Raw genomic sequence first — 25,468 nt, forward strand, 5'->3', positions numbered from 1 at the left:
AGGGACTAGCACCAGATGATCCAGAATATTTGTTAGTCAGTCTCCCCTAGAGCCAGCACTAACTGGCCTACGGTCAGAGCCATGCTGGGGACAGGACACTCAGTGGGAGCAACTTTCTGGTTGCTTTTGGGCACTTGTCCCCGTGGGTTAAGTCTCCTCGGACACTGCTGGACCCTCCAGGTGCTAGGTTCCTAGGAGCCCCAGGGAGCTGGGTGGAGGAAGCCCCTGCCTTAGAGTTTGTGTGTGTGTGTACATGTACATGCACCTAGTCCAAGAGCAAGCCCTTTCCCCAGTCCACCCTCCCCCACTTCAGAGAACTTTCCCAAGAAATACCCACTCTGCCAGCCCAGGCCGTGTCTCGTGCTGCCAGGCTGGATTGTCTGCCTCAGCCTCCTGTGGGTCCTGGGTGTGGGCTCCCTTCCCTCCCAGTTCCCAGGGCACAGGCAGTCATTGCCTCCTTCCTCCTTCGGTTATGATTTGGATCCTTCTCATGGAATCTTTCCAAAGAAGCGACCAAGCAGGATTCCACAGCGTAGAAGGGAGTGAAGGGCCTGGCTTTTGAGGAGCTGCTGTGGCCTGGGGTGCCGGAGGATGATGTACGTTGCTAAAGCTGCAGGTGCTCTGACAGGTCAGGGCAAGGTTGGTCATAGGCACTGGCCTGGGAGAGTGGCACTTATTCAGTGTCCTCCGCTGTGCACAAGCTTTCCATGTGCTGTCCTGGTCTGTTGGATTCCAAAACATTGTTCTTAAACATTTCAGAATGGAATTTGGTTGAGCTGAAAGAGGATTAAGGTGTGCTTGTCTTTCTATGCCAGATTCTTAAAAATACCTTCTTTCTCTCACCCTCCCCCACCTCTCAAAATCCTGGGCATTATCTTTTTTTGTGTGTGTGGTGCTAGGGCTTGAACTCAGAGCCTCCTGCATACTCTGCAAGTGCCCAGCCACTGAGCTTCAGCCCCCATATACACCCCTTCAAAGAAAGCATAGAATTGGTGGCAACCCTAATAAGATTGGAAGGCATAAAGAAAAATAAAGAAGACGGGCACATGGCACATGCCTGTAATCCCAGCAACTTGGGAGGCTGAGGCAGGAGGATCACAAGTTCAAAGCCAGCCTCAACAATGGTGAGGCACTAAGCAACTAAGCGAGACCCTGTCTCCCAATAAAATATAAAATAGGTCTGGGGGTGTGGCTCAGTGTTAAGTGCCCCTGAGTTCAATCCCTGGTATCAAAAAAAAAAAAAAAAAAAAAAAAAAAAAGAGAAAGACAACACCAGGAAGTTCCTGCAGCTAAGTGATGAGAGAGCAAAAGGACAATACCATAAATACCAGTGCAGCTGCCATGTACAGTGGCCCACGCCTGTAATCCCGCAACTCATGAGTCTGAGGCAGGAGGATCACAAGTTCAAGGCCAGCCCAGGTAACTTAGCAAGGCCCTGTCTCCGAAAGGATCAGGATAGCTACTCAATGAAAGAGAACATGCTAGCTCTTTGTCCATAAAATAAAATTCTAAAAATCCTCAGAAAGAAAAAGAAAGGACTGGGGATGTAGCCCAATGGTAGAGTGCCCCTGGGTTCAACCCACAATACCACACCCCCCCTCCCCAAAACAAACTTATTAAATTGCAAAATCACACCTGGAGCCCAGTATCAATGCAACACACTCTGCTGTTAAGCTGTGTGCTGGACTTTTTTTTTTTTTTTTTTAGTACTGCATACGAGGGATTGAACCCAGGGACAAACTACTAAGCTGAGCCACATCCTCAGCCCTTTTTTTCCCCTTTAGACAGGGCCTCACTAAGTTGCTAAGTCTGGCTATGAACTCATGATCCTCCTGCCTCAGCCTCCTGAGCCACTGGGATTATAGGAGTGTGCCACCGTGTCCAGCTGGTGGACTTGAACTACAGTATAAGGTAAATTAAAAATGCTTTGTGGACTACAAGAGGATGTTGTACTACGCGCTATAGATGGAGGCATTCATATATAACCTGGCACATCGCATTCACACAATTGTCTCTGAATTTGAACTTGGACTAATGTGCCTTGAGGCAAGATCATAATTACAGTACTGTTGATCTTTCCCATTGTCAGCTCTAATCATCTGTTAAACTTGGAATCAAATGAATCCTCCTTGGAGCCTCTGCCGATAGATCAGAGGTTCTTCAAGTAGAGGATTCAGTAGGGCCATCCCAAAATACTTGTCCCCTTTACCCTTTCAAGAACCATTTTGCCAAACAGAGTTTAGCAAATATGTTTGGTAGGATGTGACTCTCACCCTCTCTTTTCCTATCTCATTTGCAACAAAGGTTCTTTGAACCTTATATGGGCCAGGAGTGGTGGCACACACCAGTCATCCCAGCCTGTCATCCTAGCTACTTAGAAAGCTGAGCTGGAGGTTTGCAAGTTGAAGGCAGCCTTGGCAACTTTGCAAGACCCTGTGCCAAAATAAAAAACAAAAAGTGCTGGGGATGTAGGTCGGTGGTAAAACACTACTGGGTCCAATCCCAGTATTGCAAAAAAACAAAAAGAAAACCTCCTTATGTCATGCAAAGTAAGCATCCTGAGAGCTTGTCCTGCATATTGTCAGAAGTGACAGCGTAAGGCAGACAGGACTTGTTGAGATTCAGACAGCAATCCACAATGGGGCTTAGATGAAGTCAGGACCCTGGGCAGAGTGACAGAAAAGGAAAGGAACTAAAATATAGTTGGTCCCAGGCACCCTCTGAGGGTGACCAATTAAATTCTGCAAGGCCCTCCATTTTCCAGGTTCTTGGTGAGCACAAGCAGACTGAACTCTTTCCAAAGGGTACTCAAGAGAAACCAGGTGCCTTTCTACACACTGGGTGGGTGGCGGGTGGGGCAGAAAAGTCAGTGTAACTACTTTACCATGACACAAAGCCAGTTTTGTTTTAGCTGATAAGAATTCTGAAGACTGATGTTAAAGACTTTCCCAGTTTGCTGATCACATGCGCTTCTAGGTTTTGCTGTGACCTTCCTGGATCATTCCCACTTAGAGCTGTGTAAGGGGTGGGGGGGCCTGGCACCTCTCCATGAAGCTAGGACATTACAGGTCAGGCCTCACAGGAACCACCTTGCTCCTGTGCGAGTGAACCCTATAGTGCAGCACACAAGGACCAGGCTGTCTTGGGGCTGGTTTGGCTGCAGCAATTTCCCTTCCGCTGGCAGTCCTGGCTGCCTCTGGCCCCTGGCATCAGACCAGCTTCTCAAGAGAGCACAAGTCCTGGTTGTCCATTGAGAGTCTTGCATTCTCTCAAGACAGAATGCAGACAGTAATCCCGGACACAAGGTCAGGCCTGTGACTCATCTTCCCAAGATGAGGGTGTGTACCACCAGGAAGAGCTGGCAGCAGGACCAGGCTGGCATCACCAAGCATCCTTCCTCCCCCACTCTGCCCCTCCCTCATGCCCACTGAATCATTCTCTGCCTTCCCGTCCTGGTCATGCATCGCCCATGTCAGGATATTTTCATGGCTCGGGGGTCATTTTGGGTGTGCTGGTTGATGTGTGGTTGGGACCAGGACAAGGCATCATGTGTGTGACTTGGGTTACATACCAAGGCTTGGTCAATGCTTCTCCATGACTTCCAGCAGACAGAGGCCTCAGTTAGTGTCACCCACAAGGACCCCGGGGCCCTCACAGAACTATACAATGCCACAGTCCCTATGACAATGCTATTTAATGTGAAGTCAAAAACAAACTACACACCCCGCCAGCTGGGGACATAGCCCAGTGGTAGAGTGTTTGCCCAGCGCACGTGAGGCTGGGTCAATCGCCAGCACCACAAAAGGGGTCAGGGGAGAAATGACCACACAACTGTTTTCCATTATAAAAGAGATCATCTGAGTTTTAGACACTTGGTTTAGCAAAGGTAAAAGACTAAAACCAGAAAACAAAAACATTAAAACCAGGTTAACTCATTTTCAACCTTCTAAGAACAACCTAAATTAAATAAATCCTCTACTATTCTAGGTAAGAAACTGCTTTTCTAAATCAGGAAAGTTGATTTCTAAGCTACACTCTTACCTCACTGTCTTCTAGCCTTAAGAACAAAACCTCACTAATAGTGGCTCTTCTCAAAGTTGGTAGGTGGCACCCTAGCAGGCTGGATGCAGACTCTGCAGCAAAAGCAGGGTCTGGGATCCACAATGTGACCAACCATTCTGTATCCAATCAGGACACTTTTGAAAGTGAAAGGATGCTGTTCATTACTTGAAAATAAAAAATGCTGGGCATGGGAGCATAGGCCTCCAGTCCCAGTGACTCAGGAAGCCGAGGTAAGGAGGATTACTGGGGCCCAGGAATTTGAGGTTAACCTGGATGACCCCCCCAACCCCAACCTGTCTCTAAAAAACAAGAGACTTATGGCCACCCTAGTGATAAGGCAATGTGGGAAACTACATTTCCCAGTATGCCCTGCCCTGGAAACCAAAAAGCCTGACTAGCACAAAGCACCCTGGGACCCGTGGTTAGCACCATATAAGCAATCCAGGGCTGGAATCTGACGTGAAGGTCTCCTGCTTCCATGGGACACTTAACCAGATACAGGACACTGAGCTGAGGTGAGATTTCAGTGGATATTAGGTCTGGGGAGGAGAGTGTCTCCCCAGCAAGTCCAGCTTCCACAGGTGTGAAGCGAGCGGAGGCAGGCATGGACCTGCTGCCCTGGTTCTCCTGGGTGCGGCCTGTCTCCCCAGCTGCTAGTTTTTTGGGACATCCTGGGCCAGGTGTTGTTCCCACTCAACTTCAACCAGCTTGTACAGCTCCATGGTGGCCTGGGCGTCTTCCACAGAGGAATGGCCCTTCCCGACCTAAATAGGAGGAAGAGAAGAGCGTGAGGACACAAAAACCGTGTTCTTCCTGGTGATCCTGCCCCCTGGCGGCCGCTCCATGCTGTTTTTCCTCCAGCAGGCGGGCTGCAAAGACACAACTCTGGGTCCTTACTCTTTATCTAATCTCAGGGCTTGAACTCCCAGGAAATTCTTTTTTCCCCCCTTTTGTGGTGCTAGGGATTGAACCCAGCGCCTTGTACACACGAGGCAAGCGCTCTACCAACTGAGCCATGTCCCTGTCCTCCCAGGAGGTTCTTGCTACCGTCACCTCAGTCACTTCCGTGGCAGCGTGTGCACCTGTACCATTCTAAGTTCTACAGAGAAGGACACGACCAGATGAAAGACAGGCCTTCTGAGACTCTCCCTGTTCCCAGTCCCCCAACTGCTCTCCGTGTGACCTGCCCACAGCTGCCTCCTGGGAGACCCCTCCTCGAATGCTAAGCACATGCAGCATGTGACAGTCCTTACATGGGCTTCATGTTTTTTTATCTTTGATTTTCTTGGTCCTGGGGACTGAGGCCAGGGGTGTGCTACCACTCAGCCACACCTCCAGAACTTTTTATTTTTTTTGAGACGGGATCTCACTAAACTGCCAAGGCTGGCCTCGAACTTCCTCCTGCCTTAGCCTCCCAAGCAGATGGGGCCACACATGTATGCTCCTTATTCTTTTAGACCACCGCCTGCTTCTTCCTTCTGTTTAGGGTTCTGTAGCCCCTTTGGACTTTCTTTTCCTTTTCCAAAGTACTACCTGGAACATTCTGTGAAGGAGGAATTATTATCCACAGGAATTACTATATCTGATGCACAGATAGAGAAACTACTAGGCCCCTGACCCCAAAGCTCTCCCCACCAGAGAAGCCATTTGGAGCCCTACAGCCTGAGCATTTGTGGGGTCAGAGCCTGCAGAGAGGCAGCGATGAGCGCCTGCAGTGCACCCAAGGTGTGTGTGAAGGGGTGGCACTGAAGGAGAGGTTACCTGTATGTCCCGGTGTAGCAGCTGCTTGGTGAGGCGCTTCAGAGACATGGTGGCATTCTCCGGGCAGTTGGCCTTCCGGTTGAGGAGGGGGATTTGGGAGGTGTCTCGGGTGAGGGACTTGGGGTGAAAGTACTGCAGGGCTTTGAAGTCATTGTGGATGGCATGCCCTACCACTATCTTCCCCAAGAGTATCTTCAAGATCTGGAAGAGGAGTGAAGGAAGGGGTGGCAAGAAACAAGACACAGCTGGAATCCTGCAGCCAGCAAGTCCAGCATGGCCACTGGCTCCTCTTTTTTTATTTTTTATTTTTGCAGGGGAATACCAGTGATTGAACTCAGGGGCACTCGACCACTGAGCCACACCCCAGCCCAATTTTGTATTTTATCAGAGACAGGGTCTCACTGAGTTGCTTAGCACCTCGCTGTTGCTGAGGCTGACTTTGAACTCGTGATCCTCCAGTCTCAGCCTTGGAGGTGCTGGGATTACAGGAGAGTGCCACCATGCCCAGCAGTCCCTGGTCCCCCCCCCAATGTGACACTGGGATTGAACCAGGGCACTTTACCACTGAGTTACATCCCCAGCCCCTTTTCTTTATTTTGAGATAGGGTCTTGCTAAATTGCCCAGGTTGGCTCAAACTTGGGATCCTCCTGCCTCAGCTTTCCCAAACTGCTAAGAAAACAGGCACGTGCCACTGTGCCCAGCTCCCTCTGGTTTCTTTTCACCAACAGCCCACCTCCCCATCCTTGAAATGCTCTCTCCACATTTTCCTTCTTCTGAAATACACATGGATGAGACCCACGAAGTCAAAGATGGGCTCCAGGGAGACTAGAGAAGCCCTCAGATTAGATTACAGGCAAATAAGTGAGTATGGTTGCTTTGGGGAGAAGGGTCTGGTTTTCATCACTCTCGCAGGAGTGATGAAACTGCCCAGGCTTAAGAACTGTTAAGCACAGTGAGGCACCCCTATAACCCCAACAACTTGGGAGGCTGAAGCAGGAGGATCACAAACTCAAGATCAGCCTAGACAAGACTCTGTCTCAAAATATAAGAAAATAACAAAGAATGGGGATGTATCTAAGTGGTAAAGTGTCCCTGGCTTCAATTCCTAACACCCAAACAGACAAAACCACTATAAACTAAAACTGCAAAGAAAACCTTATTTACACTAGTCTTGGAATCAAGTAACTTCTCACCATTTCATGGTCTTAAAGCATGAAGACATACTACCAAGGAGGACAATCAATGAATGCCTGCGGGCTCTGAAGGCCATTCCCCAAATGGCATTCCAAACAGACTGAGAACAAAAGCAATAGTCCTGCAGGGCCTTCTAAGAAGACCCCAATCAAAAAGGCCACACTCAGTGAGCATACCTTAGTTAATCCCAGCCTGGTCACGGGATAGTGCTTTATGATGAAAACCACAGGCAGCCCAATTAACTGAGCATTTAGTTGCTCATGGCAGCTTCCTGTCTATGACCACCTTTTTTCATGTCCTTCAACATAAGCTGTCATTAAAGGTGAGACAAATCTAAGACCCATCTTCTGTTTCTCCCAAGCCTTTACTCAACTGTGCCCCTGTGAAGAGGATGTCCTTTAATTCTTTCTCCCATGTCTTGTCTAATAACCAGTCGTCTGACCTCTGATGAACCTCCTCCAAGGACTCCTCTGGCATTTAAGGAATTATTGTAGCAGAGCAGGAACCTAAAACTGCAAAATGGACTCAGGGTGCCCTCTGGTGGACTCCTAAGCAGATTCATCTTTCACCCTCCTCTTCCTTCACTGGCCCCAGCTCAATCTCCTTTTTTGTTTCCTATTGGCTCTCAAAATTTACCACAGGGAGCTGGGGTTGTGGCTCAGTAGTAGAGCGCTTACCTGACATGTGTGAAGCATTGGGTTCAATTCTCAGCACCGCAAATATAGGCCCATCAAAAAAAGATTTATCCCAGAGCCAGATGAGTAGGTTGGCTGAATGCATGAGAACTCCTGTGCACCAGCCTGTGTTTCTTATGCCTTTCACCATAGGCCGCCTGCCTCAGTTGTGCACCCGATGCCCTAGCTCTAACAGCTGTCTGCTCTCCCCTATCAGCACTTTATACAGTGTCCCAGGATATTTTTTTTTAAAGGAATAAACTTGACTCATTTTTATTAGAAGTGCTGAACACAAGTTATGTTTTTTAAATATGTTTCTAGTTGTAGGTGAACATACAGTGTCTTTATTTTACGTGGTGCTGAGGATCAAACCCAGTGCCTCACACATGCAAGGCAAGTGCTTTACCATTGAGCCACAACCCCAGCCCACAGGCTATTTTTTTTCTTTTTGGGTTACTGGGGATGGAACCCAAGGCTTCCTTATGCTAGACAAGCAATCTACCACTGTTACCCAGGCTGGCCTCAAACTAGGGATCCTCAGCCTCCAGAATAACTGAAATTACAGGCATGTGCCACTGCACCCAGCTCCCAGGCCGCTTTTTTGCCTTGGGAAGCCCTTTCCACCCGGCTTCTCTCAATCCTAGATTCCAATTCCATAAGGCATTCCCCAATAGCACCTTCTCTGGACCCTCATGCCTGCTACTCTGCTCAGTTTCATTACTAGCTATTGGGATGGGGGCATAGCTCAGTTGGTAGAGTTCCTGTCTCTCGAGCACAAGGACCTGGGTCACCAAAAATTTAAAAAAAAAAAAGCACTTCATTACTGGCTGTTACTTCTCTATGCATACTTCAGTCCATCCCACTTGATACTTAAAATAGGTCTTTGTTAGTAAAATCCGTTGTATATTCCTTTCAACCCTTCTTATTCCCCAAACAAGCACTTTTTGTGAGGGGGGGCGGTGGGTACTAGAGATTGAACTCAGGGGTACTTGACCACTGAGCCACATGCCCAGTCCTATTTTGTATTTTATTGGTCTCACTGAGTTACTTAGTTTGCTGTGCCCAGGAAAAAATGAGCTTTCTAAACCATCTGATACTTTTCTCTCTCCCTCCACAGTCCTTTAGTGTTTGCTGAAGATTTCGGACAGCTGGGTGCAGTGGCACACACCTGTAATCCTAGACTTGGGGAGAATGAGCCAGGAGGACCACAAATTCAAGGCCAGCCTGGGCAATTCAGCGAGGACTTGTCTCAAAACACAAAAAGGGGTGGGGATATAGTTCAGTGGTACAGTACCTACTGGGTTCACAGCCCAGTACCAGGGGAAAAAATGTCTCAGACTACTCCTACCCACCTCACTGTCATCATCAAGACCCATGCCTCTCACCTGGCTCCGAGCAGTCTTGAAGGGTGTAGCATTCACCATGTGCTTCTTGCAGATACCGCTCCATTTGGTCCGGTAGTCCACAATGGGGCAGGGTGGAAGGATGTACTCATCATAAAGCACATCTCCATCATAGTTGACAATGCTACATCGAGCCAAAGAACTAACATGCCCTTTGGGTCCTGTGCCCACCATCTCACAGTCAATTGCCACCATCTTTCCTGGAAACTTCTGGGATATTCCAGAGCACTTACTCTCTGAGTGAGCTCTGGTGGAATTCTGTGTGGCATTGTTCTGAGAAGGGTTCTTCTTCTGGGGGGTCTTCTTTTGGGAGCAAGTTGGGTGGCTCTGAATCTTTGGAAGAGCACTCTGGAATTCCCCCAGCAAATCTACTTTAGCTGCAACAGAATTAGCCTTCTTTGAAGGAGCAGGGGTCAGCCAAGACACTCCAGCTTTCTTGTCCAGGGACAATCCTGACCCACTGCTGGATGCAGCTGTGTTCTTTTTTGAAAGGGGAGGGATCTTGCAAGTACCATCTACTTTCACTTTTTCCCCTTTCTTTGGAGGTTCTGAGTGTAATTTAGGCACCCTGCTAGGAGTCTGCTTCTTTTTATTGAGAACGCCCCTCTGTTCCAAGAGCCGCCGCCTCTTAACAAACTTTCGATGCTTGGCATTTCCTTCCAATGCCTTTTTGGGTGGAGATCTCCCAAAATCCAGATTCAGGAGTATAGCAGACATGAGGGCAGTGGATGATGGGAGAGCAGTTAGGAAGAGTGGCTCATGGATAGGAAGAGGATGAGGGGCTCTTTTTCTAATGAATCACATTGTCCAACATGAGAAGGTCTGCAGAAAACCCTGGGGAAGAAAGCGATCCTGGTACCTGCACCCATAGGCCTAGAGGAAGAAATGAGATAAGACCAATCTCTGTGGGATTTAAGAGAGGGAAGGCATCAAAACAACTTATCAGAGGGGAAATGAAACCGTATCATGAAATGATGGAAGGAGTACTGGTGTGAGCCAGGAAGTCCCACGATTCACAACTGCGCGGTCTTTAGGACTGTCATTCACCTTTTAAGGTCTCAGTCTCATTGTAAAATGAAAGGGCTGGGCTCAGCTGTGGAGTGCAGTGCTTAGCAGGACGGAGGCCCCGGGTTCCATCTCCAGGACCAAAGAAAAAGAAGGACCCAAAGGGCCCGTCGAGTTCGAAGCCTGAGGTCCGGGAAGCCAGAACAGGCAAGCGCTGTAATCCGACCAGAAAGACAATGTCTAAGATGCTCAGGTGAGGAGTGTGACACCGGAGTACGGCACAGGTGGCATCTGAGTCGTGAGCCCACGAATAGAGACACAAATCCAGGCACCCCTCTCTCGGATCTGCTGGGAGGAAGTAACCTCCACGCGCATCTTACCCAAGTCCTCCCAGGCAGAGACCTTTGACACCACACGACAGCGGTGCCGGGTGGCAGGGAATTAACAATCGAGGTCGCCCACCTCAGCAAGCACATTCCGACGGTTCTCCCGGTGGGGACCGTCCCCACAAGCCCATATACCTACCTCCAAGATGGGCACCTCTAAGAACGGAAGCGTCCCGAGCCTGAGGCGGAAGTCGGCACGTGCCGACGAGCCCCGGGACGGCAGGCGCGCGGGTTGGAACGTGTCGGGGGCCGGCGCGCGCGCGCCCGCAGCGCCCCCGCTTCCGGTAGCGAAGCCAATGATTCCGAGTGTGTGAGGAGCGGCAGCAGCGGCGGCGGGGGCGGTGGTGTGGGTGGGGGCGGGATTCGCTCCCCGGCCCCTCTAGCTCCGTGGAGGTACAACTCGAAGGTAAAGGAGAAGCCGCTACTAGTCCGAACTGCAGCGCGCCGAGAACTCAAGGCCCCACTTCCGGGAGGGGAGGGCCTTGCACGGGAAAGGGCGGGACTTAAGTTTCGCCCGCCCACTTGATGAACGTAGGGCGGCTGCGCGGCTCTGTGGCGTCATGGCGCCGACACCCAGCCTCACGTGCCTCGCAGCCAGACACCGCGCAGTCAGACGTCTTGAGTTGTGACGTCGGGCGGTCGGGGGCTGAGCCTCATATTTGTAACTTCAGTATGGTATCCCGGAGAAGCTGCGTCCGACACCGGGCTCGAAACTCTTCCCGTTCTGCTTGCGGATGAGCCCGGCCCGGGTCCTGGGCTAGCGCGGTTCTGACCCTGGGTCCACTTTCCCGCGCATTCTCGCCCGCTGTGCCACCGGCTGCATCCCGGGATGCCGGGTGTCTCCGCCCGGGGCCTCTCTCCGGAGGAGAGGAGGCAGCTAGCTGTGAACCTCACCCGTGTCCTGGCACTCTACCGTTCCATCCTGGATGCCTACATCATCGTGAGGCCACAGGGCTGTGGGCGGGGTGCTGCTGGTCGTGTGGTTGGCTAGGTGCCCACGACATGGAGAGAATTTGGAGAGTTCTTTGAGTTTGTTTTTGTACAAGAAAAGCTTAAAATTGGGGTGATTTGGGGCAGGGGTTGTAGCCTAGTGATAGAGCGCTTTCCTAGCACGTGTGAGGCACTGGGTTCGACCTCAGCACCACATAAAAATTTTAAAAAATAAAAATAAAGGCATTGTGTCCATTTACAAATAATAATAGTTTCAAAAAACCTGGGGCTACACCCCCCTTTTTTAATACTTAGGTTGTTTGTCTAAGTTTCTCAAAATCCAAGGTAATAAAATACATGGACATCTATTTGAGCTGGGCTGGAGGTGCGTTGAACTCTCCTAGAAATACAAGAAGTGTTCCAAGAAGTCATGTGTTCATTCATTCATTCATTCAAACCTTGAATAAATTCCTTGTTTTGTGGATAGTTCAACTTCGGCATCAGACAGACTAGGACTAGAATCTTACCTCCTCTACTGTGTTAATCTTAGGCTCTTCTCCCCCCCACCCCTCCTCCTCTTTCTCCTCTTTTTACTCCTACCCCCAGTTTAATCTGCAAAGTGGATCTCTATCTGAAGGATCATTGTGAAGAACAAATGAGATGATGTGTAAACAGCACATCCATTGAGTTGTGTAGACCCCAAACCAGAAACCATCCTTGATCAGCTCTTAATTGATCCACAATCTAATACTTCAAGTTCTCTACCTTCAGAATAGATTCTAAATTAATTGTTTTGTTCCGTATCCATTGCTATCATCCTGAAAACCACCATCTCTCTCCTAAACTACTTCCTAATGTCTCTCTGTATTTACTTCTGCTCCTCCATAACCAGCTCTTCACTGAAGGAGCCTTTCAAATGTAAGTTGTATCATGACATTTCTTGCTATCTAGGTCCTTTGATGAAATAATTTTATTATCTACAAACACATATATAGCTGGGTGTGGTGGTGCACACCTGTAATCCCAGCAGATTTGGAGGCTCAAAGCCAGCCTCAGCAATTTATCAAGGTCCTGAGCAACTTGGCGAGACCCGGTCTCCAAATAAAATATAAAAAGGGCTGGGGAAGTGGCTCACTGGTTAAGCACCCCTGGGTTTCAATAGCTGGTACCAAAAGACCCACTGTATATGATCTGGCTGTTGCCTCTTCAATCCTCATCAGATTTCATTCTCTTACATTCACTCTGCTGTACTTCAAATTGGCCTGATTTCTTTTCCACAAATGTGGCAGGCATCTGGGCCTTTACAGTTGCAATTATTGATCTGTCTGGAATGCTTTCCTCCACAGAAAGGCAATAGAGCAGACTGGTTAAGATCAAGGACTTGAGTAAAACCTGTTTCAAGTCCCAGTTCTGCTACTTACTAGTTTTTTGACTTGGGCAAATTATTTAATTGCTGTATCAGTTTCCATATCTGTAAAATGGGGGTTAAAATAGCATCTACCTTAAGCCCCAGAGGTGGCCCACACCTGTAATACTCATGAGAGGCTGAGACAAGAGGGTTGCAAATTCAAGGCCTACCTCAGCAACTCAATGAGGCCTTAAAGCACCTTAGTGAGACCCTGTCTCAAGATAAAAGTGGGGAGGGCTTTGGATGTAGCTCCTTGATAAAACACCATTGGGTTCAATCCTCAGTACCAAAAGAAAAAAAAAACTGAGTCATTTGTTTTTTTCCTTTAAATTTTTTTTTTCTTTGCGGGGGGAGGGGGTGGGCCAGGAGTGCTTTGACAGTAAGCTACATCCTCAGTCCTTTTTACTTTTGAGACAGGGTCCCTCGAAGTTGTTGAGGTTCTCACAAAGTTGCTGAGGCTGGCTGGCCTTGAACTTGGGATCCTCCTGCCTCAGCCTCCTATTGCTAGGATTAAAGGTGTATGCTACTGTGCCCAGGTAAACCACCTGGGAGTTGAGGGCACTGGAGCAGGCTTGACAAAAGAGCTGATTCTAAAGAGTAGGAGGTATTTGCTGGTTGCAGCCAGTGGCCATATGGGCCAGCAGTGCTGGAAGAAGGCAGTACATTCTGCAAAAATTTTATCTCTGCTTTATTTTTGTATTTTCTGAGCTTAGATTAGAAACTTGCTACATGACCCAAACAAAGCCCAGAATTAATTAATTAGTTAATTATTGTGGTACTAAGGATTGAACCTAAGTGTACTCTACCTTTCTTTCTTTTTTTTTTTTTTTTTTTTTTTTTTTTGGTGGTGCTGGGGATTGAACCCAGGGCCTGTGCATTCGAGGCAAGCACTCTACCAGCTGAGCTATATCCCCAGCCCTACCATTTTTTAAAAAATGAAACAAGTTATTTATTTTTTCTATTTTTAAATAGTGCATTATATTTGTACATAATAGTAAGGTTTGTGGTTAAAATATTCTACCATTGAGCTACATCCCCAGCCCTTTATTTAATTTTGAGGCAGGGTCTCACTAAGCCTCTGAGACTGGCCCCAAACTTGTGATTCTCCTGCCTCAGCCACCCAAGTTACTGGTATTGTAGGTGTGGGCCACCACCCCCACTTAGCCCTAGAATTTGTGGTGAATAAATCAATGAGCAAAAATACAGATGTTCAGCACATACAACAACAGGTTATCGCCAGGGAGAGGAGAGTGGGAATGATAGAAGATAGTATCCTGCTGATTGCTTTTTTCCTTTTCCTACAGGAATTTTTCACAGATAACTTGTGGGGCACACTCCCTTGCTCATGGCAGGAAGCGCTGGATGGACTGAACCCACCACAGCTGGCCACACTGCTACTGGGGATGCCTGGGGAAGGGGAGGTGGTCAGGTATGGCCAAAGGGGTCCTGTGCTGGGGAGCCCAAGGCACTCGGTCCTGCAACAAGCTATTGCTCAGAGTCTCTTGAGCTTTTCCTGGGTCCTTGGGTTATAAACTGGTGCCCTGGGAATGTGATAGGGTGATTCACTGGTGGCCTGGGCTGGAATATCTCAGGTACAGGTCGGTGTGGCCACTCACCCTGCTGGCCCTGAAGTCCACAGCCTATGCCCTGGCCTTTACCCGGACGCCTGGCTTTCAAACCCCCTCAGAGTTCCTGGAGAACCCCAGCCAGAGCTCCCGACTGACAGCCCCCTTTCGGAAACACGTCAGGCCCAAGAAGCAGCATGAGATTCGGAGACTGGGAGAGGTGAGGAGATGGCTGGGATGTAGATGGTATCTGGGAATCCAGGCACTCCTTAAGTCCATGGGTTACAAGTGTGTGCCCCTTTCCTCCCATGGAAGCCCTAGAAGTTCCTCTCTGAGCAGTTATACTGTAATCGTATCTCCATCGTTTTGCTGGATTGATTGACAAGCTATATCTCAATCACTCTTATTCCCATTTTTGCATCTTCAGTCTGGTTTTAGCTTCACCAAGGCTCTTATTCTGTGGAGGAGACTGAGTCACTGACCTAAAGGGCAAGCAAAATGGCCTCAACCTGGAAGGGGCACCACCCTCATCTTTGACTGGTTTCCATCTCTTTTATCTTCCATGGTGCCCTCTATCCACCTTACATTTCCATCTTTGACTCCTGTACCCTCATACCCAAACACTCTTCCCTGGTGTTTGCTCAGGGAGTCAAGAGCCGATGGCCAGGAGACCTTTATTCCCTCCTCTTTCAGTTGGTAAAGAAGCTGAGTGATCTCACAGGATGCACCCAGGTTGTGGACGTGGGCTCAGGCCAGGTGAGACAAACCCCTGGTTCACTGTCTTTTTGAATCATGAGGATATCTAGAAGGCAGGTAATCAGACCTCAGGCCCAGAGAGGCAGGCGCTGAGAAATGGTGCACCAGGCGGGGCAGAATTTAAGCCTTCTGTGGGGCCTGAAATCCCAGTGTCCAGACCACTGAGGATAACAGTGGACAGGGCACTGAATGGGGCTGCCTTTGTCCTCCTCATGCCTTCAGGGCCACCTCTCCCGCTTCATGTCTCTGGGGCTGGGACTAAAGGTGAAGAGCATTGAAGGGAATCAGAGACTGGTGGAGAGAGCCCAGCGCCTGGACCAGGAACTTCTTCAGGCTCTAGAAAAAGAGGAGAAGAAGAACCCACAGGTAGGTTAGCCCTTACTGAAGCCTGGGCTGCAGGAGCAGGGTCTGCTTGGCTAGAACTGGGCATGGAGATTGAATCCCCACTTTTAAGTTTCTTGGCTTGAGATGGTTATGTTCCTGTTTCTGCTCTTTTTCCTTTCCCTAAAGCCTCCCCACATCTCAAAGGCACTTTTTAGTTACAAAGTGCTTTCCCTACTGAGTGCAGTAGCACATGCCTATAACCTCAGAACTTGGGAGGCTGAGGCAGGAGGATTGGAAGTTTGGGGCCAGCTTCAGCAACTTAGCAAGGCTCTAAGCAACTTCAAGACATCGTCTCAAAAAGTAAAAAATAAAAGGGCTAAGGATATAGCTCAGGAATAAAGCACCCTTAGTTTTAATCCCCAGTACCAACAAAATAAAATGTGCTGGGGATATAACTCAGTGGTGAAGAGTCCCTGGAATCATTCCCTAGTACCCAAAATGACAAAATGCTTTTCACACCAATACGTTCTTCTCATAACAGCCAGACGTGGCCAGTCGGGCATTATTACTGGTTGTGGTGCTGGGGGTCAAACCCAGGGCCTTGTTCATGCCAGGCAAGCACTTTACCATTGAGCTACATCCCCAGTCCTGTCAGATACTAGACTCGTTGTTAGTTAAGAGCCAGGTATGGTGGCAATTCAGGAACTCAAGGCAGGAAGATCACAGGTTCAAGGCCAGCCTGAGCAACTTAAACCCTGTCTCAAAAAAAAAAAAAAAAAAAGGGCTGGGGATGTGGCTCAAGCAGTAGCACGCTCGCCTGGCATGCGTGCGGCCCGGGTTCAATCCTCAGCACCACATACAAAGATGTTGTGTCCGCCAAATACTAAAAAATAAATATTAAAAAAATTCTCTCTCCCTCTCTCTCACTGTCTCTCTTTAAAAAAAAAAATAAATAAAATAAATAAATAAATAATTTTTAAAAAGGGCCGGGGATGTAGTTCAGAGTGTGCATGGGGGGCCCTTGGTTCAGTCTCCAGTACTGCAGAACAAAACCCTGGGGAGGCTGAAGGTGTAGCTCAGTAGTTGAGTGTGGCCCGCCGTGCACAAGACTCGGGTTTGATCTCTCACAGCCAAATAATAATAATAGGAAAAAAGAAAAACTGAGTTTGACAGATGAAAATATTTACAAAATTAATGGTGATAAACACAAGAGTTTATCTTGTCTCTGGATTCGTGGTCCAGCCCTCCCCTGTGGCCCAGCTTCTTTCCCACGTTCCTTCTTCTTTTTTTTTTTTTTTTTTTAAAGAGAGAGTGAGAGAGGAGAGAGAGAATTTTTAATCTTTATTTTTTAGTTCTCGGGGGACACAACATCTTTGTTGGTATGTGGTGCTGAGGATCGAACCCAGGCCGCACGCATGCTAGGAGAGCGCTACCACTTGAGCCACATCCCCAGCCCTCCCACGTTCCCTCTGAGGAAGTGACAGTGGACAGGTCTTCCAGTGGCCTGAGGTGGTATGGGAACAAGAACTTTCCACCTGTCTTTGTCTTGCCTTGCCTCCACAGGTGGCCCAAACAGGCCCTCGCCACTCCCCTTACCACGTGGTCCAGTGGGTGGACCCCACAGCCCTGTGTGGGGAACTTCTGCTTCCGCTGGACAGCTCACAGTGTGGCAGTGCACGCCTGCTGCTGACCGGCCTCCACGCCTGCGGGGATCTGAGTGTGGCCTTGCTGAGGCACTTCTGCTGCTGCCCAGAGGTGGTGGCCCTGGCCTCCGTGGGGTGCTGCTACATGAAGCTTAGTGACCCTGGAGGCTACCCGCTGAGTCAGTGGGTGGCTGGGCTGCCTGGCTATGAACTGCCCTACAGGCTCCGGGAGGGGGCCTGCCATGCCCTGGAGGAGTATGCCGAGCGGCTACAGAAAGCTGGCCCTGGCCTCCGAACCCACTGCTACCGAGCAGCACTGGAGATGGTCATCCGACGTGCCCGGCCTGAGCTCCGTCGGCCTGGGGTGCAGGGGATCCCCAGGGTCCACGAGCTCAAGATTGAAGAGTGAGGTTGTGGTGGGGGGTGGGGGATCACTACCTCGAGACCCCACTTGTTAGCACATCCAAAGAAAAGCTCTTGCCCAGAGAGGTGATGTTCAGTTTTCTGACTGGGGCGACTTCTTCAAATTTCTTTGAAAGAAGATGTTCATTTGCTGGGAGCAGTGGCACACTCCTGTAATAATCCCAGCTACTCAGGAGGGTCAGGCAGGAGGATCACAAATTCAAGAATAACCTGGGTAATTTTAGCAAACTGTCTTAAAATGAAAAGTCAAAAGGGAGGGCTATATGGTTTAGTGGTAGAGCACCCCTGGGTTCAATCCCCATTACCACCCAAAAGAAAGGGAAAAAAATTATGTTTGTTTATTTATTTGTTTGTTACTAGGGATTGAACCCAGGAGTGTTCAACCACTGAGCCAGCCCTTCTTATTTTTTATTTAGAGACAGGGCCTCACAAAGTTGCTGAGGCTTGTTTTGAACTTGAGATCCTCCTGCCTCAGCCTCCAAGGTGCTGGGATTATTGGTGTGTGCCACCATGTGTGGTTCATAAAATTTGTTTTTTGCAGCACTGGGAATTGAGCCTAGGGCTTTACTAGGCAAACTCTACCACCAAGCTAGACGCCAGCCAAATGAAAAGTTGTATTTTCCTTTTTTTTTTTTTTTTTTTGTGGTACTGGAAATAGAACCCAGGAGTGCTTTACCACTGAGCAGCACTTTTATTTTTTTTAATTTCAGGACAGCATCTCACTAAGTTGTCAAGGCTGGTTTTGAATTTGTCATCCTTCTACCTCAGCCTTCTGAATGCCTGAATTACAGGTGTGCACAGCTGGGCCCAGCTTTTATAGTTTTTTAAATGCTTAAAATATGGCTAATTTGGACAAAACTGGCTGAAAATAAGTTTTTGTATCAGTTGATATTGGCAGAATTCACAGCGAGAGAAACATTTAAAATGTATGTTAAGGCTGGGATGTAGCTCAGTGGTAGAGCACCTGCCTAGTATGCATGAGGCCCTGGGTTCAATCCCTAGTACCATAAAAAGAGAAAGAAAGAAAAAAAAAAAAACAAAACACCCAGCGTATTGGGTCAGGCACTGTGGTGAATGCCTCTAGTTCTAGCCACTCAAGAGGCAAGACAGGAGGATCTCTTCAGTCCCTGAGTTTGGAGCCAGCCTGAGCAATATAGCAAGACCTCACCTCTATTTGTTTGTTTATTGTGGTGCTGGGGATTGAACTCAGGCCTTGAACTTTCGAGGGACTCTACCAACTGAGCTATGTCCCTAGCCCAAGACTTCGCCTCTTAAAAGTAAAATAAATGAGGCTGGATACGGTACTCACACTTAAGAGGCTGAGACGGGAGGATTGCATGTTCAAGGCCGGCTTGGGCAAGTTAGCATGACCATGTCTCAAAAAATAAAAAGCACTAGGGATGTAGTTCAGTGGTAAAGTACCCCTGGATTCAGTCTTCCCCAGTACTGCCAAAATAATAATAATAAAATTTTAAAATGCATGTTAGGATAGCAAAGTTCAAGTGGGAGGTAGAGGTTTCTAAAACCAAACTGAGTGCTGTTTGGGGCCAATTCCACAGATACGTGCGGCGTGGGCTACAGCGAGTGGGATTGGATCCCCATCTGCCGCTGAACCTGGCGACCCTCCGGGCCCACCAGGCCCAGGAGAACCGTGTGGTGGCCTTCTTCAGCCTGGCACTTCTTCTGGCCCCGCTGGTAGAGACACTGATTCTGCTGGACCGGCTGCTCTACCTTCAGGAGCAGGGTGAGGAGCTGGAGTTCTGGGGTTGGTCCTTCAAGTCCCAGGCCCCACATCTGCTGGGCTTGGGTCATCGCTGGTGGGCTGGGGTATGGGGTTTGTTAAAGAATGCACATTCCGGCCTGGGATACCCCTCAGTTGATAGAGTGCTTACCATGCATGCACAAAGCCTGGGTTCTCTCTCTCACACACACACACATACAAACGATTTAAAAAAAAATCCTACCAAGTGAGCCTCTGGTGGTGCCTTCCTGGAACAGATTTTAAGCAAGCACTCCATTATTGAGAACAGGGTCTCTTTTGTCCCCTTGGGAAAAGGGGGTGGATGTCTCAAGACACTTCTGATTAGCCCTTTCTTCTAGGCTTCCATGCTGAGCTCCTGCCCATTTTCAGCCCAGAGCTGTCTCCTAGAAACCTGGTTCTGGTGGCCACCAAGATGCCCCTGGGCCAGGCCTTCTCTTCCCTAGAGACTGAAGACAGCTGAATACCCCGAGGCAGACCCTTCTGAAACCCCATGGGTGCACAGCAGCCTGCGTCCTCCCTGGGATCCCAGCTGTCTACCAACTCCGTTTCATACTCTCTCTCTCCCCGTCGACGTTATGTAATATTGTGTGAAGTTTTATTGTTAATTTATTAAAAACTGGGCTGGGGGTGTGGCTCAGTGGCAGAGCACTTGCCTAGCATGTGGGAGGCCCTGGGAATGATCCCTGGCATTGAAACAAATCAATAAAGAAAAACATTTAAACACAATGACTTGACTTTTGTTCCTTTTTTTGGGGGTGGGGGCGGGGGGGATACTGGGGATTGAACCAGGGGCACTTTGCCACTGAGCTACATTCCCAGCCCTTCTTTTGAGACAGGATCTCACTGAATTGCTCAAGCTGACCTAAAAATTGCCACCATCCTGCTGCAACCTCCAAAGTCACTAGAATTACAGGTGTGCGCCATGGTGCTCAGCTCTTCTATTTTTATAAAGAACAGAACAGACACGTGCCCTCCTTAGCAAGAGGCCTGGGTAGCAGCTTCTGCTGCTCGGAGATCTCCTTTGAGGAAACCTTTCTCTTCCCTTGGTTACCACTCCTGAGTATGCAGCCCTGTCCTGGGAGGGCTTCCTTCAGGCTGGCTACCTTTCACCCGGGTTCCATGCCAACAGGAAGACAAAGGCTCCCTCCTGCAGGCCCTGGATATGGCTTATGGGCTGGGTGCCACTCCAGCACAGACAGCAGCTGCACACAGGAAGACTAACGGCACTTTATTGGTGTCTGAAAATAGTGCTTTGGCCTTCAAGGCTAAGATAAAAAGCCGGAGAAGCTGTCTTCCCCAGACTCAATACCAATAGACTTTCTTGTGTTTCCGGGTCTCCTGGATCCCCATTGCCTCCATCACCTCTTCCTCCAGTGTCTTCAGACGAGGCACGTAAGTTCTTTCCATAGCATCTTCCACTGATGTGTCTTTGGGGCCATCTGTTGAGTCAGAGGAAAGGAGACGGGACGTGGGAGGGTTGCCACTGTCTCATTCCCACTGTCCCCATCCTCTCCCTGACCCCCATGCAGCCTCACCAGTCCATGTTTCAGGGACAATGCCATCAGCTCTGGGAAATTCAGGTTTGGGGATGATTCTTCCTGATCTTGTGGAGACTCGTACTCGCTCTCCTGCCTCTGTAAATCTCCACTCAATCTCAGTGGGTTTCCTGGTGGAAAAAAAAAATGAGCAAGACCTAGGAGCCAGGCTCCCAGCCACACCCCAACCCAAACGTGAAGTCAATGCTAAAAACAGACTGCCACCCTGTGTCTCTACTTCTCCTGGGACTACCCACAGGGAATTATGGCTAGGTGATGGACCCCTCAACATCAAGAGCACCTAACCGACCATTCCCACTGGATAAATGGGCTGCCCATCCCTAGCTGTGGTCAACACCTTCATGGACTTGAGGGTGAGGAGTCCTCTAACGGAGCCCACGTGCTTGCCTGTCCACAGGATCCACAAGTTTGACCTGGGAGTGGAGCAAAGGGGCTTCACTAGGGATCATGGTTCCTGGAGAATCCTTTGTCCTGCCAATGTAGCGGAAATGCTGTCCAAGAGAGAGGAGGCTGTGTCAGGAAGCAAGGGGGCAGGGACTTGCCCACAGCTGCTCAGCACATTTGGCCCCAACTAAAAAGTAAAAGGTCCAGTTTCACAACCATTCCCTCCGCCACTCTCACCCGGGGCTGCTCTTAATGCAGAGGGATAGACCTCCTGAGCGTCCCCCTCCTCTTTACTCACCGTGTTCAGCCCCTCCAGGACTACCCAATTCCGCTGCCGGATGACTTGAACCACCTTGCCCTGCTTCCCCGCATCCTTGCCTTCCAGGATCTGCACCTGTGGGAAGACAGAGGCTCAGGAAGGGGGACCCTTGCCCAGGACTCCCCAGGACTCCCCATCACTCTGTCCGCCTGAGGCTCTCACCATGTCCCCACAGAACAGATGCCAGTCTTCATCAGAGATGGGTTCCACAACCACGGGGCGCCGCCTGGTCCCCGGGGGGTTCTTCCTCTTGTCTGCCAGGGAACCTGGGCGGCTCATCCCATAGCGGTAGTGAGGGGGCAGAGTGACCTTGGATGCCAAGGCCAGCAATACAGAGAGACGCATAGCTAGGAGCTTTGAGAATTCTCTTCGCCAGTGAAGACTCAGAAACTTTGCTCGTTAGCTCTGGGATAGAGATAAAAGAGGACAAAGAAGCAAAGGGACATTTTTAAAGCACTAACTCAACTGCTCGGTGGATCCCATCTCATTGAATTCTCACAAGCTGATACTATGATCTTCACTTTTCAAATAAGGACAGAGAGATTAAATAACTTGCCAGTGGCCACAAAGCTAAAGTGTGGGAAATCATTATTCAAACCCACATCTGACTTTGAATTAAAAAAAAAAAAAAATTAACTGAGGCCAAAGACCCTTGTATCTAGCTCAGTTCAAAATCCAGCAGATCCAAGTAGAGCTTGGCACATAGTAGGTACACAAGGGAATTATTAGTCAAATATATAAAACACAGGATAGGAAGAAAATAAGTAACGGAACAAATTACTGGCATAGGGTCCAAAGGCCGGCAGTTACAAGGCAATGAACAAAGAGGTAGCAGAAAAAAACAGGAGCTAAAATGTCCCTATCTCACTTCCCAGGTCTATTCTCAGGAAATAACTACTCCTCTCCAAGACTGGCTTCTTTTCTAAGAGAAAGGACCCACAGCGGGGTTCCTACTGTATGCTCTGATGTACCATGCAAGCTAGTGGGGTCTAACCCTTAGGTTGTTAGGTCCCAAATTTCTCAATTAAGTATGTGTTACAAGCCTCCCAAGTTTGTGCAGTGAACTAAATTAATAGGCTAATAAAAGAAATGGCAAAAATAATAGCAGCTAGCCAGGCATGGCTGTATGTGCTATAATCCCAGTAACTCCAGGAACGGAGGGTAGAGGATCCCAAGTTCAAGGACAGACTCAGCAATTTAGTAAGCTCTAAGCAACTTAGCAAAACCTGTCTCAAAATTAAAAAAAAGTAAAAAGAGCTGAGCTTGTGGCTCAGTGGTAAAGCATCCCTTGAGTTCAATCCCAACACCTAAACAAAAAAATAAAAAAATAAAAAAGGACTGGGGATGGAGCTCAGTGGTAGAGTGCTTGCTTAGCTTACACAAGACCCTAGGTTCAATCCCCATACTGCATAAACAAATAATTTAAAGCTATCTTTAGTTTACTGAACGCTAGGTACCATGCTAGGTGCTTCGCTGAATCCTATCATTTAAATTCAAGGACAAGTGATAAAGAAGGTCTGTTAATCTTCTTTTGTGGAGAAGGATGAACCTACTTTCCAAATACTAATAAAATGCATTCTTTTTTTTTTTTTTAAAGAGAGAGAGAATTTTTTAATATTTATTATTTTTTTTAGTTCTCGGCGGACACAACATCTTTGTTTGTATGTGGTGCTGAGGATCGAACCTGGGCCGCACGCATGCCAGGCGAACGCGCTACCACTTGAGCCACATCCCCAGCCCCATAAAATGCATTCTAATGGCATGAAGAACCCTGGACGATGGAGTCAGACCACTTGACTCCTTACTGTCATCTAGGTTCTACACTGTGCCCTGTTCTTTTACTGTGTGACCCTAGACAACTTACTTTCTGAGTGTCAGTTTCACCATCCATAAAACTTTTCAGGGCTCTTGGTGTCATTTATGTTATTTTTAATATTTTAACAAAGCAAGGTGTAGGATCATGTGACTAGTATTATCCCTTTGGGGTAAATTAATCATATATATCATGCATATATGTATACATGTTATGTAATATATATTCTGGTGTGGGCATTAATATTTGTGGAAAGGAAATAAACTAAAGTCCTGGTTGTGGGGAAGAACTATATAAGAGGGCTGTCAATTTCCATTTTGTTCCTTTCCATAACATTTGCATTTTCTAAAAATTCAACTGGCTTAAATTAATAGTGGAAAAAAATTTTTTTTCTTTATATATCTCAGTATGAGGGCTGGGGACGTAGCTCAGTGGTAGAGTGCTTGCCTAGCATATGTGGGGCCCTGGGTTCAATCCCCAGGACTACAGAAAAATAAAAAGGTATATCTCAGTAAGAAAATCTTTGAAAAGGTCCCAATACTATTATAAATTAATAGTGGTTGAATGTAAGGGCCCAAGTATTCCTATTCAGACTCAATAAATGGTGATACACCACTACTGTGTGACAAGCCTAATGCTGGGAATTTCAATATTCCTCATACTTGGTCTTCACATTGCCCAGAGAAAGACTGTCAGGTTCAAGTTTGATAGGTCCCTTCTATAGACTAGGAAACCGAGGACCTGAGAGCCTGAACGGCTTGCCCTAGTTCATGCAGGTTAACGGGAGCAGGGCCAATCATAAGACCCAAGTCACTTGCATGGAGGGCTGCACCGAGTTCCTTAACTCATTCTGTTCCATATTCCAGACGTGGAAAGAGAATAAACAATAAAAATGTGGTCGGGCTTGGTGGCACACTGAGATTCAAAGCCAGCCTCAGCAAGGGAGAGGCACTGAGCAACTCAGTGAGACCCTGTCTCTAAATAAAATACAAAATAGGGCTGGGGATGCGGCTCAGTGGTGGAGTGCCCCTGAGTTCAATCCCCAGTACCCGCCCGCCCCCCCCCAAAAAAAAAGAAAAAAGAAAAAAAAAACCTTAAATGTGCCATACTATATAATCATATAATATGTAATAACATCAGGAATAATATAACTATGCAATGATTATATTAGCATAATATCATATAAGCTCTAGACTGTAATTTCCTACCTAGTTTAATACACCTGTGTCAACTTTGTTGAAATATTCGCAGAACTGGAAACGTGCAACTCTAGTTCTGCGACTCCGGGAGATGCCAGGAGCCAGCCCAGAGCGGCTAGCACGCCCCTTAGAACTTTTCCTTCGGTTCCTTCCACAGTCTGGAGAGGCTGGTGCACCTTCCGCAGCGGAGCGTCCACTGCGTGCTCTGGATGTCCAGTGCACGGTCGTGGGGCTGACCGTTTGGTCGCCTCTCAGGTCACGGCTCCCCTGCCCCCCAGCCTCATCCACGGTGCGGACCCGGACCCTAGAAATCATCAGGCCCCAGCCCTCTTTAGCACCCGCCCGCTCCGAGCTTTCAGTGGTAAGAAACCTCGCGGGAGCGGGACTATGCCACAGCCAGGAAAAAGGAAAGCCCTTCCCGCACCTGCCTCCGGATGAGCCCAGGAATTGCAACCCTCTGGGCTAAACGGCGGTCACTTCCCTTTGCATTGCACTGCTGAGCCTCCGTGGGTCACCTCAGCACATGGGTGCTCAGCCCCGCTCGTCCCCGCCTCTCGGGCTTTTGGGAAATGGAGTCCCAGGGCAGAACGGAAGCCCAAGAAGGCATCTCGGCTCCACACAGGCTGGGAGCTGTAGTCCGTCGCGGCCAAGTAAGGCGGAACCGGAAGCTCGCCCGGGCTGGGCAGCTCAGAGAGCGTCAGAGCACCAGGGAGCATGCCGGGAGTTGAAGGCGGCGAGGGAGGGGACGCGCCTGCGCATGCTCTGTGTGGAGCCGCTGGGAATTGTAGTTTCTCCAGAGGATGGCTCCATTTTCTAGCTGGTTGTGGCTTCCTGTTCAAAGGATAACTACATTTCCCCCCGCAAGCGAGACCAGTCATTTCTGTCCACACCCTTCTCTGC

General features: G+C 48.7%; 3 protein-coding genes across 8 annotated transcripts; 1 reads left to right on the top strand and 2 right to left on the bottom strand.

Moving 5' to 3' along the window:
• Window positions 1–4,348: 4,348 nt before the first annotated feature.
• On the bottom strand, window positions 4,349–9,812 carry ISG20L2 (interferon stimulated exonuclease gene 20 like 2; the record flags this gene model as incomplete). Of its 3 annotated transcripts, XM_081305264.1 has the most annotated exons (3): window positions 4,349–4,826; window positions 5,824–6,024; window positions 9,078–9,812. In XM_081305264.1, 3 exons carry the CDS (start codon window positions 9,810–9,812, stop codon window positions 4,716–4,718), a joined length of 1,047 nt encoding a protein of 348 aa, XP_081161390.1. In that variant the 3' UTR covers window positions 4,349–4,715. The 3 variants fall into 3 exon arrangements, with proteins under 3 accessions (XP_081161390.1, XP_081161392.1, XP_081161391.1); XM_081305266.1 differs by lacking the exon at window positions 5,824–6,024; XM_081305265.1 differs by lacking the exon at window positions 4,349–4,826 and having other exon boundaries at window positions 5,886–8,474.
• A 948-nt stretch (window positions 9,813–10,760) lies between these two features.
• METTL25B (methyltransferase like 25B) lies at window positions 10,761–20,023 on the top strand. Of its 3 annotated transcripts, none has more exons than XM_081305263.1 (8): window positions 10,761–10,892; window positions 14,129–14,253; window positions 14,417–14,609; window positions 15,083–15,145; window positions 15,368–15,511; window positions 17,033–17,517; window positions 19,095–19,279; window positions 19,636–20,023. In XM_081305263.1, the coding sequence occupies exons 2-8, from the start codon at window positions 14,228–14,230 to the stop codon at window positions 19,755–19,757; spliced, it is 1,218 nt and encodes a 405-aa protein (XP_081161389.1). In that variant the 5' UTR covers window positions 10,761–10,892; window positions 14,129–14,227; the 3' UTR covers window positions 19,758–20,023. The 3 variants fall into 3 exon arrangements, with proteins under 3 accessions (XP_081161389.1, XP_081161387.1, XP_081161388.1); XM_081305261.1 differs by lacking the exon at window positions 10,761–10,892 and adding an exon at window positions 11,002–11,426; XM_081305262.1 differs by lacking the exons at window positions 10,761–10,892; window positions 15,083–15,145 and adding an exon at window positions 11,002–11,426.
• Window positions 20,024–20,504: 481 nt separating this feature from the next.
• Window positions 20,505–25,152, bottom strand: MRPL24 (mitochondrial ribosomal protein L24). 2 transcript variants are annotated; one of them, XM_081305268.1, is made up of 6 exons: window positions 24,993–25,152; window positions 21,719–21,961; window positions 21,536–21,631; window positions 21,241–21,344; window positions 20,833–20,963; window positions 20,505–20,736 (listed from the first exon to the last, which is right to left on the bottom strand). In XM_081305268.1, exons 2-6 carry the CDS (start codon window positions 21,899–21,901, stop codon window positions 20,600–20,602), a joined length of 651 nt encoding a protein of 216 aa, XP_081161394.1. In that variant the 5' UTR covers window positions 21,902–21,961; window positions 24,993–25,152; the 3' UTR covers window positions 20,505–20,599. The 2 variants fall into 2 exon arrangements, with proteins under 2 accessions (XP_081161394.1, XP_081161395.1); XM_081305269.1 differs by lacking the exon at window positions 24,993–25,152 and adding an exon at window positions 24,578–24,638.
• Between the last annotated feature and the right edge of the window lie 316 nt (window positions 25,153–25,468).

The sequence above is a fragment of the Spermophilus citellus genome, assembly GCF_964194105.1.
Source record: "Spermophilus citellus genome assembly, chromosome: 9".
Lineage (NCBI taxonomy): Eukaryota > Metazoa > Chordata > Mammalia > Rodentia > Sciuridae > Spermophilus > Spermophilus citellus.